The 12,023-nt window shown below is 34.9% G+C and overlaps 1 protein-coding gene across 1 annotated transcript; it reads left to right on the top strand.

The window, feature by feature from the left end:
- On the top strand, positions 8,074-8,570 carry LOC110262826. The gene is made up of 2 exons (XM_021103493.1): positions 8,074-8,194; positions 8,326-8,570. The coding sequence occupies exons 1-2, from the start codon at positions 8,075-8,077 to the stop codon at positions 8,545-8,547; spliced, it is 342 nt and encodes a 113-aa protein (XP_020959152.1). The 5' UTR covers position 8,074; the 3' UTR covers positions 8,548-8,570.

Genomic DNA, 12,023 nt, shown 5'->3' with positions numbered 1-12,023 from the left:
TCTAAGGTGATATATATCTTTCTAACATACTGAGTGAGATTTGGTCAGTTGAGAGTTTTTGAAAAAATTCAATAAATATTATAAATTTTAATATTTGTCCTTCTAACTTCTTCTTTACATATTTTACAGGATATATATTCAAATTTTTATATAAAATAATAATGAAAAATTAAAGAATTGATACATTTTTTAAGAGGAAGGCTAATATTTAATAAGAAGGAGAACATATAACTTTTACAATATCAATACCTGTAGATAGTTCTTCTACTTTAATGAATCACGAGGAAAGTGAGATATAACCTTCAAAAGTTCAAAAAATTACATCTGATGACTTTAACCTTAACTTTTTGGAACGAGATCTTGAAAAACGGCTTTAAATCTGGCAGTATCAGCCAAACCAGAGAGATGAGATTAGACGAGCTTATCTTAAATGGGATCATATCAAAAATATTTTGACAATTATTTTCTATCCGGCCCCCCAAAATTTTATTTCAAGTTCCGCCACTGTGCGCACTTTAACCTAAATCCGGTGTACGAGATTCCTATTGTGTGGCTACTTCATGAGGTACCAGAGAGACGTCTTGTGGAAAAGTCTGATCGTGCAGAGGAGTAGCAGATGATGTTCTATCTTTTGATGACGTTCCACTTGACTTGAGTTTTGAAGACCTAGAACGTACTTTCCCTCGCTTTAGTAGTTTAGAGGGACTAGGTGAGTATAGAGTCTATGCTAGCCTAGGTGCCAGCTTAGGGACCTCTTGAACAGGTCAGGACCTGGGATGTTGTATGTATATATATGTATATAGATATTATTTAGCTATATCTTGGGGTGTTCTAACTAACAGTTTATATGCTAATAAAGGCTGAATCACCGAATGTTGTCAACTACTTGTGATGTATTTTTGTGTGGTTGTTTATAACTGTTTTATCTGTTATTACTTGTGAATTGATTATAAATAATTCTGTCTATTAATCCAAACGTTTTCAAAAAAAAAATACACCACACAAATTAACTACGCATTTAACAACGAATCAGGCTCATATGATAAATAATAGATAATAATTAGGAAGACAAATTGGTAGCGCTCAGTTTTCGGTATGATCTAGACATATTGAAAATTGGGTCGTTACAATTTGGTATCAGAGCAGTTCGTTCCCAGTAGAGCCTGGGGAGTGGACTGACTATGCTTCATTGCATACTCTGTTGTGTGTCTCATGCGTATAGGATATCCCAATGATATATGTTGCATGATTGTCTCTGTGTTTTCATTTTGGGAATGTTCACACTTGACTTGAAGTGTTAAGACTGATCACCTTAACAATGATTGTTTGGTGTGAACAAGACTACAATGGGTTCACGGAGACGCGGCATACAGGAAGGAATTCCTAATGTTAACTACGAGAGGGAACAGGAAACGTTTATGGCTACCATGAACAACGTGGATGAAGTAGTGCGTGAAGCTGCTGTAGCAGCGGCTAGGGCTGTTGAACGTCTCAGAGTGAGAAATGGGAACGAGAATAAATACGGAGAAGATAATGGGAATGATGAGAACAACTTAGGGCATCCTGAAAGACCTATGACCCTTGCGACATTTCTGAAGGTTAATCCGCTTAAGTTCAAGGGTACACTCGTTGCGACTGATACTGATAATTGGTTTCGAGGTATTGAACGATCACTGAAAGCGCAACATGTTCCGGAAAGACAACACGTGGAGTTTGCTACTTATATGCTCGAGGGAGAAGCTGAGTACTGGTGGCAGGGGATACAGCGACTGCTACAATAGAATGAAAATGACATTCCTTAGGATATCTTTAGGGACGAATTTTATAAAAAGTATTTTCTGGGAGCAGCACGAGATGCTAAGGAGATGGAGCTTATGCAGTTGAAACAAGGGGATATGACTATTGCTGAGTATGCCCGTAAGTTCGATGACTTGTGCCGTTTTTCCAAGATTTGTCAAGGGAACCCATAAGACTTTGAGGAATGGAAGTATTTAAAGTTTGAAGGAGGACTCTGAGAAGAACTGATGAATTCTGTTGTTTCGCTAGAGATATGAAATTTCGCTGAACTGGTGAATAAAAGTAAACTAGTGGAAGAATGTTCAAAGAAGGTGGCAATAGCTCGAGCAAGACGTAGGGAGGATTCACAAAGAGACTTTGTTCAAAATTTAGCCTCTCAAGGTCGCAACCTTAAAGCCATTGGTCCAGTGTTGGAATGGAAACCACCGAGATGTCAGCCTTTTAACTCGCAATAATGGTAGTGACAATAACCATGACATTGAACAAGGACATGAGAGTCAACCTCACCAAGCTCAAAGTGGTGCAGTATGCCCAACTTGTGGAAAGCATCATGGTAGTAGGCTTTGCCAGTTCAGAACAGGTTTATGTTACTACTGTAATAAGGAAGGACATCGGGCAAGAGACTGTCGAAAAAGAATGGTAGATGAGTCCGCTGGCAATACTATAAAGTTTGGATTTATCGCTTGAGGTAAAGTAAGGCAAGGCAATGGTAAACGAGCCCGTCAGGCTTACATAAACCCTACATGTAAGCAATGCGGAAAAGAGTATAGTAACAGGTCTTGCCAGTTTGGATCACCTAACTGCTATGCTTGTGGAGAACTTGGACACGTTGCCAAGGATTGTCCGAAGGGATTTACTCGAAATCCAGTCAGAACCCAACAACAAGGACGAGTGTTTGTTATCACTATTGACGATGTTGTGCAATCGGATGCCCTCATTCAAGGTCAGTTTATGTCAAGAATCGATTTCTAACTGTACTGTATGATTCGGGTGCATCGCATTCTTTATTTCTCTAACTATTGCTCACGAGTTAGGATTATATTTCCTTAAATTGAATTTTTACTTGAGTGTCCATACACCTGCATCCCAAAATGCTTTGACCAGTTTAGTGTGCCTGCAAGTACCATTCGCTATTAGGAACAGGACTTTTATACACTATCTAATCTGTTTGCCTCTATATGGTTTAGAAGTTATTTTAGGATTAGATTGGTTATCTAAGTATCATGTTTTCCTTGATTATTTTAAAAGAACTGCTGTTATTCCATTTGATAGTCTATGTACTAAACCATTTCTATCCCACACCTTATATCTGAATTCTGTAAGAGTTACCTTAGGCGGGAGTGATTGTGAGGGGTACGTTCTGTTAGCGGCTAGCTCGAATGATAGTGAATTAAGCTTAGAACGAATTTGAATGATGAAGGAATTTCCTAATATTTTCTTGGACGACATACCTGAGTTTCCTCCTCAGCGAGAGATAGAATTCAGCATTGATCTAGTACCTGGAGCTGGACCGATTTCCATAGCACTGTACTGGATGTCACCATTGCTTGCAGAGTTGAAGAAGTTGTGAGATAGGATCGTAGTGGCCTATGGAGGTATAAGAAAAGAATTTGTGTGCCTAACTCTGGAGAATTGCGACAAAAGATTCTTGCTGAAGCTCACCAAAGTAGATTTTCTATGCATCCTAGAGTGACAAAGATGTATCGAGATTTGAAACAAATGTTCTGGTGGCCGGGCTTAAAGAAAGAAGTAGCTGATTATGTCTCAAAATGTTTAACCTGCTAGAAGATGAAGATGGAACATCAGAAGCTGTCAAGAACCCTGCAACCCTTAGAAATACCACAATGGAAATGGGAGCAGATTACTATGGATTTTGTCACAGGATTGCCAAGGACTTCAACAGGACACGATACCATCTAGGTAATTGTGGACAGGTTGACAAAGTCAGCGCACTTCCTTCCGATTCGAGTTGACTATACTTTAGAAAGGTTGGAATGAATATATATATTCAAGGAATCGTACGACTACATGGGATACCTTCATAAATTGTCTCAGATCAAGTTTCGAGGTTTATTACTAGATTTTGGGGAGCTTTTCAGAAAGCGTTGGAAACAGAATTGCACACGAGTATAGCATACCATCCTCAGATAGACGAATAATCAGAGCAGACAATCCAGACGTTAGAAGACATGTTACGATCATGTATGCTAGACAACCAAAGCAGCTGGGATAAGTATTTACTTTTAGTCAAATTCGTCTACAACAACAGTTTCCAATAAAGTATCGGGATGGCACCATATGAAGCTCTCTATGGAAGAAGATGTCAACACCATTGTGTTGGAATGACGATGGAGAAGCTAGTGTCTTAGGTCCAGACTTAGTGTAAGAAACTACTGAGGAGATAAAGGAGATTTGTCGGAAGATCCAGACAGCACAAAGCCGTCAAAAGAGCTATGCCGATAATAGACGTAGACCCTTAGAGTTTAGTGACGGAAACCGTGTCTTTCTAGAAGTAACCTCGATTACTGGAATAGGTAGAGCCCTTAAGACTAAAAAGCTTAACCCACGATACATAGAACCTTTCCAAATACTTAAAAGAGTCGGTCTAGTAGTTTATCAAATAGTCCTTCCTCCTTATTTATCAAACCTTCATGATGTTTTTCATGTCTCGCAACTTAAGAAATATATTCTCGACAAGAGTCACGTTTTACAACCAGAGACAGTACAGTTATGAAAGGATTTGACATATCAAGCATCACCGGTTCAGATCGTAGAAAGAAGTGATAAGCAGCTAAAAGGCAAGACTGTTCGCTTAGTCAAAGTAGCATGGGAACCAAGAGGAGAGGAAGAGCACACTTGGAAACTGGAAGATAAGATGAAAGATGATTACCCACATTTATTCCTAGGTAACTAAAATTTTGAGGGTAAAATTTTCTTTTAGGAGGGTAGAATGTAACAACCCTGATTTTCGAGTACATGAGATCTTTTCTGAAAGTACGGATTTCTCCGGAAGATCAGTAAAGGGAACACCTCTGCTATATCATCAAGTATCTCAATCCTCATTATCATTATGTCATCCTTAAGCTAGAACCTCCTTTGAGGCAAGCTCGATAATGCAATTGCGAAGAACCTAGTTTTTGAACCATATCGGTTGGCAGTTTTGATTCTGATTTTTGTAAATAGTCTCTGTTTGACGAACCGGACTCGATTCATGAGAGGAGAGAGATAATAGTATAATATTATCATTATATTAGTATTAGAAAATTATTGAATGACATTATAAGGTTACCTGGTCTGTTTTTGTTAAAAACAGAAAATCGGTTTAACCGGGTTTACGATTTACTAGTGCAGCTTAGCACCAGCACTCTCTGATGAATTTAGCAATACTAAGGCCTCATTATACATGTTCTATTCTCATAATAAATATGTTACTAGTGTCATTTATGTTAGTAGCTCTGAAAATAATTTTTAGAGATGTTTTTACGAGTGTTCCGGTACACCTAGTTTTAGTAGTTGTACACCAGAGATATTTTAATATTACTTTAATCCACCTCCAAGCCAACCAATCAAAACTCACCTTACACCCCCAAGACCTCCAAGGCTGTCTCATTTCATCATTTTGGCCGAAAATAACAAGAGAGAAAAGAGAGAAACTTTCATGAACACTTAATCTTCAAAGCTTGATTTCTTCTGAACTAAAACTCAAATCAAAACTCCGATTTCACCAAAATGATCCTCTCTTCTTCCTCTACATAACCATGTAACTTATCAAGGCTGGAAATAAGTTGAGATGGCTGTCTCCCTCCCATTTCAATTCGGTTTTCAAGGAAAACCATGCAAAACATGTGTTTTCTTGATGTTCTTCCTTAGGAATCATGCTTAACTTGACTTGAAGGCCAAGAAACATGAATTTCTAGCAAGTCTAAGGTGAGATATCTCTTCCTAACATACTGAGTGAGATTTGGTCAGTTGAGAGTTTTTGGATTTAAAGTTGTTCTTGATGTGATTTAGGAGGAAAAAGTGCTTAAGGACCACCTGAAAGTTCAACCGAATTAGGAGCAGCAAAACCAGGTAGGGATTGACGAATTTAATCTTGATTGATTGTGTTTGAGTTGTGTGATTATGATATGGTTTGGCTGTGCTTGAAATTGATTGTTTGTATGAATAATTCTTGTTGAAATTTTGGTGAAAGTTTGATGAAATTTGATGAAATTCAAGCTATGAATGTGTGTTCTTGTGGCTGCTGGAAAACGAAACCCTAGAGCTTAAATTGAGGTTCAATTTGTGTTAAAATCATGTAGAAAAGATGGGGTTTTAGTGGCTGAAAATTTATTTTGATTTATGGTAAAAATCGGTTGCTGAAAAGACTGAAAAACGGGTAAAAACAAAGAAAGAATCTGAAGAATTTACGAAGAACACGAAGAACACTTTGAGTGTAGTGAAGAACAATGAAGAACACCTTTTTGATCCATAAAAGGGCAAGGAAGTAAATATTTTGGTGTTTGGGGGTTTCATTCTCTGTTGCATTCCTTTCTGTGTGTGGTTTATTTCTTTATGTTTGTCTGCTTGCATACTATTTCGGTGTTTTATTGTATTCTTTTGTTTGTGTTCTGCTTTCTGTTCTCTCTACTTTCTCTTTCTATCTTTATCTTCTGTTTACTGCTTCGCTATATTATGTTATTCGTCTACTAATCGACCCCAAATAAATGAACGTAACTAATAACCCCGACCCTATTAAGAACTCCCCAATTCTTACCCCTTCTCTCTCCCTTTCCCCTTCAGATGGAAATAAGAGTTCCTTTCCGTAGTTCGCTGACGATTGTACGCAAAAAGGGATTCTACTCTAGGCAGTCTTCTAAGTCTAGGGTGAATATCGTTCTTTGATTATATGTATATACTGTGAGACCAGCCAACGTCTGCACCCCCTTCGTATGCACACTTTAACCTAAATCCGGTGTACGAGATTCCTATTGTGTGGCTACTTCATGAGGTACCAGAGAGACGTCTTGTGGAAAAGTCTGATCGTGCAGAGGAGTAGCAGATGATGTTCTATCTTTTGATGACGTTCCACTTGACTTGAGTTTTGAAGACCTAGAACGTACTTTCCCTCGCTTTAGTAGTTTAGAGGGACTAGGTGAGTATAGAGTCTAGGCTAGCCTAGGTGCCAGCTTAGGGACCTCTTGAACAGGTTAGGATCTGGGATGTTGTATGTATATATATGTATATAGATATTATTTAGCTAAATCTAGGGGTGTTCTAACTAACAGTCTATATGCTACTAAAGGCTGAATCACCGAATGTTGTCAACTACTTGTGATGTAACTGTTTTATCTGTTATTACTTGTGAATTGATTATAAATGATTCTGTCTATTAATCCAAACGTTTTCAAAAAAAAAAAATACACCACGGAAATTAACTACGCGTTTAACAACGAATCAGGCTCATATGATAAATAATAGATAATAATTAGGAAGACAAATTGGTAGCGCTCAGTTTCCGGTATGATCTAGACATATTGAAAATTGGGTCGTTACAACAACCATCACCACTAATTCACATAAAACTACCCTATAATCATCTACTCTACGCTTATCACACTACACTACCAGAAAAACAGAAGTTTGCCATAGTATTTTACCCACATATTAATAGTAGTGGCAAATTTAATTTGCCGTGACTAAAATTAGCCACTAAATTGAGTTCTGTGGCTAAAATTAGCCTCCAAAATTATTTTTCATGGCAGATTCTCGTACATAACTAAAATCTAATTAGGAAACATGTTGAACTTCAATAAGAATTTAAGAATAAGAAAATAAGAATGCACAGACACTAAGTAGTATGAATCTTCGAAAAGGGATACTATTGATTTAAGAAACAATTACTAATTACATAGTGCCACTAATCTTAATTCATGATTTATACTTCTCAAAGCTTTAATTAAGATTTACTTTTTGAATTTCTCTGCAAATTGACTTTTCATCGTATTCTTAAGTAATTATGTACGGATTATTAGAGGAATTGAATTCTACCTAACTCTCTCTCAAATAAAAGGTAAATTACCCCCTATATGACATGTCTGACAACTATTGGATGAAATGAATTATGTCATCATGGTTAACATTAATTTTTAATTTAACTTGAGTTTTAACAACTAATTAAATATGGTAAAAAAATTTTTGTTAATCATAAGAGTTATAAAAAAATCTTATTTTATAATATTTTATTTCTTTTAAAACCCCACATATTAATTAGAGTTTATTCCTGCAGGAGTTTCCTATGATAACATTGGCAAATTTTGAAGAAGTTTTGTCAATGTTAAGCAGTGTGGCCATGGAAGGAAGCTTTTTTCTGGAAGAGTTCCCTACATTTTTATCTGATGCAGAAATAGAAATCAAGGTTAGTTTGCTATTAATTTTCAAGTAAATTGAGTTATGGTAAGGTGAGTGATGAATGTAGCAAATTTTCTAAGTTATTCCTTAAGAAATCAAAAGAATGAAAAACATGCATTCTGCTGGTTCCTTGGACAGTCCAACACAAAGCATTGGATGGATAAAGTATTCATGAGCAATGGCTTTCGTGTTGAAATGATTAATCATAAAGGAGTTTCTGAAAGTTCAAAAGAAGAATGTGCTTCAGCACATTACAGGAACAAGCTGGCTGTTGCTGACCAACTGAGACTTTCAGATGATCAGGTGACACATCTTCTCTTCACTACAAATTTGTCTTTCCTCGGCCTCACTCCTTGGTAAAAATATACACTAACTTCTCCTAAGATTTCTGTTAAATAACATCTGTCTAATTTTATTATATAAAAGTTGATACCAACATCTTTTACATTGAATTTAAGTCATTTTTCTCCTCTAATGATGACATGTCAGCAACTTTGATTACTTGGTAAAATTTGAAAATCAACCAATCATTTTTAGTATAAGATTTTTTAAAAATTAAAAAAGAAATCTTATAAATTATTATTACCCTATATTTTTGTATGTTTTTAATATTTTGCCAAGAGATGTGTCGTCTATAAAAATATCATGTAACTCCGAAGAGTGAAATCTAATTTACCCTTTTTTCACATATATATGGTTTTTGGTCATGAGAAGACATCAATGATGCATGGTTTCTAAAGAGATCAAGCTTTTTTATATGATACCAAATTTTATTTCATATTGTATTGAAGTTACAATTGACATGTAAAACTCAAGTGACTATAAGGCATTGATGTTTTGGCAGATGGAAGCACGGAGAAGACAATTCCAAAGGGTAGAAGATGAAGGGGATGAAGAAGGCTTTAAGAGTAGTTATAGAAGTAATTAGATATATTCCTGTATTGTTGGAAGTTTGCATGCATAATTGTAAGTTTATAATTTGATTGAACAGATTCAAATTATCAACTACTAAGTGCGAGTTTGCTCAGTGAATAACCTTCATTATGCAAACTTGTAAGAAGAGTCAATTTGACTTAATGTGATCCTTGGCTAGGCAGATGAAAAATGGCAATTTCCATGAAAAATTACTAGATGCTCACAAAACATTAAGAGTGAGAATAAACTTGTTAATAAAATATCTCTTGTGAAAAATAATAGAAACTTTAATAAACCTTAAAATAAGTTAAAAAAAGAAAAGACACTATATACACCAATCAGGGCTCATAGCTCTCACACTACTAAGACAACAAAATATCCACCTACCAGCTACCATCTAAGAAGCACACGCATGAAACCACCAAACTGAATTGTACTTACAATAAAATAAATCAATGAGCTAGTAATGAGCTAGTGAATTTTCATTATACTCCCTCTTCTCTGTGACATTGTTAGTTTTACTCCAGTAACTCTTGGTTCAATTTGTTGATGGTCATTAAATGATAATATAAGATATCATTTCTATTCTTTCTATAATATTAGGAAATTATAACATGTCTTCCTTTTTTTCTGTTTTCCTAAACTTCATTTGGATTTAAGAAAGTATGAAGAGATTTGTGCTCCTAGAGTGGAGAAATTTTGCTTCATCACAGATAACACTTACACAAAAGAAGAGGTATCGCATATTTTGTAGCTGGGCATGAAATTGAACCCCCCACCCCCCCATCTAATAAGTGCCATTTTCACAGGTATTGAAAATGGAGAATGAAGTTCTAAACATTTTGCATTTTCATTTGTCTGTTCCAACAAACGAAACATTTTATTGCAAAATGCCATGAAGTTAAAGCTCCACTGAAGTACGGATCTATGATGATCTTTTTTTGGCTTTCAGGAGATTTATCCAAGCGGCACAATCTTCATACAGGGTATGATACTTGTTATCCACCAATTTAACATAAGATAACAATTATTAATTGCTTTGTATAATGTAGATGAAGTTGTTTTAAAAATGAGTTTATGGTACCCAAAAAAAATCTATTTTTGGATGTGTCAAAAATAGAATCATGTAAAGTTTATATTAAGATTTTAATATAAGTAAGAGTGCAATATCAACAGTCGAAAGTAGAAACACAAAGAATAAGCAGGACTTCTTCTATAAATTTGGGTTTGAATGAAAATAAAGTAGCTGAACCTACTTTTAGAAGTGCAAATAGTATAATCATGTAAAGTTTTTATTAATATTCTAAAATTGGTGAATGTATAGTATTAACAACAGAAAACACAAAAAAGTAGAAATTCGTAATAATTATTATCTGTTTTGTAGAAGAATGTAAATGCAACTGTTTTAAAAATAAGTTTGTGGTACCTTCAACACAAGTTTTATTATGATTGAGAGCCATGACAATTTTAGAATGGGCAGCATTGAATAGTAGTTATTAGTAGTGACTCTATTGTAGATTAAACAATACAATAATCATTTTTAAGTTCTTAGAATAATGCAAAATCAAAGAGTAAAAGAACAATGCACTAGAAGATGAGGTATGTAGCAAATGAAGTTTTCAATATTTTAAAACGAAGATGGATTTACAAGGTTTTATTAAGTTGGATCAGTTAAAAGGTATTTTTATCGATAAGTATCATTTATTAAAAAAAGTTTATTTTTTTAAGTGGTAAAAGAAACCAGCTCTCAAGTTCAGCAAAGAGCCAATTAATCGATAAAGAAAACACATTTGGTGTAAGAAAATTTTCACAAGGTAGTCAAAATATGTAAGTGTCCCATAGTTGATCCAACAGTTAATATATAAGCGAGTTATTTCTGAATTTATTTCCACAACAGTCATCTTAGGAATGCTATGGTGGGAATCAGATGCTAAAAATCCAAAAGACAAGCAAGACTAGGTAAACTCCTCTTCACGATCCCTGCACCAGTCACAACATGTACTAATAAGTTCTAACATTTTATATATATATATCGTCAAAATTAGTTTAATTCAGACAGGACTACTTTTCTTTATGAGGAGTGCTGTGGGTCAATAGATTTTGTGATTTGTAACTATTAATTAATTATTATTAGTGTTTTGAATGGTGTAAGATTACATCTAATGGTGTGAGATTATTCACTTTTTTTACTAGTTAAGTGCTGGCCAAATTTTAATAAAAGTGCTAATCCTCTAAACTTTTTCTTTCTTTATTGTTGTGTTTTGGGGATTCATTCCTGCCTAATATGCAAACATTCACATTCCCTCAAGAGATAGAGCAATGTTAAATAAAAAAAGTTGTAACACAACAACATCAGCAAGCAGGGGACATTGCAAGAAAATAAATTAAAAAAAAAAACAAAACATAATAACAACCACAAGATAATATCAGCAACTATAACATCAAAAAAGTACTCAAAAATAACACAACAACAACAACCTAGGTGTTTCTGAGTCAAAATTAAAACTACTCTTATTCCAATTAACTCAGTTCAGAACAAAATTAAAGGATATAAAGCAACAAAAAAGATAGAACAAAAACTTAATTTCAGAAGTAAGGAGGTTGCAGGGAGAGCCGCGATAACAACAACAACCACTACGATGGGACTTCAGCGAATCGTTAAAGGATGATCCACGGAAGAAAGAGGGACCGAGTGAGAGGACAGGAGATAGCGATGATGTTGACGAATCTCACGATGGCGACGGCGAAGATTAGAATGAACGAAGCTAAGTGATGAACAAACAATAGAGGGTGAAAATGTACTTCAATAAATAAGAGAGGTGTTCTTCTAAGTAATAATAATTTGGTAAAAAAATATAAATGTAATTTTTAATATTTACAAAAATTATATAATTACTTATTTTAAAAAATTATTTAATTAT

The sequence above is a fragment of the Arachis ipaensis genome, chromosome B05 (genome assembly GCF_000816755.2).
Source record: "Arachis ipaensis cultivar K30076 chromosome B05, Araip1.1, whole genome shotgun sequence".
Taxonomy (NCBI): domain Eukaryota; kingdom Viridiplantae; phylum Streptophyta; class Magnoliopsida; order Fabales; family Fabaceae; genus Arachis; species Arachis ipaensis.
Note: the sequence above shows the minus strand (reverse complement) of the source record. Positions and strands in the feature narration are given on the sequence as shown.

Bases quoted from the DNA above. Each gene is read 5' to 3' on its own strand.
- LOC110262826 (XM_021103493.1), top strand. From the start codon at position 8,075: ATGATAACATTGGCAAATTTTGAAGAAGTTTTGTCAATGTTAAGCAGT. The intron at 8,195-8,325 runs GTTAGTTTGCTA...TTCCTTGGACAG, and splicing joins ATGCAGAAATAGAAATCAAG to TCCAACACAAAGCATTGGAT.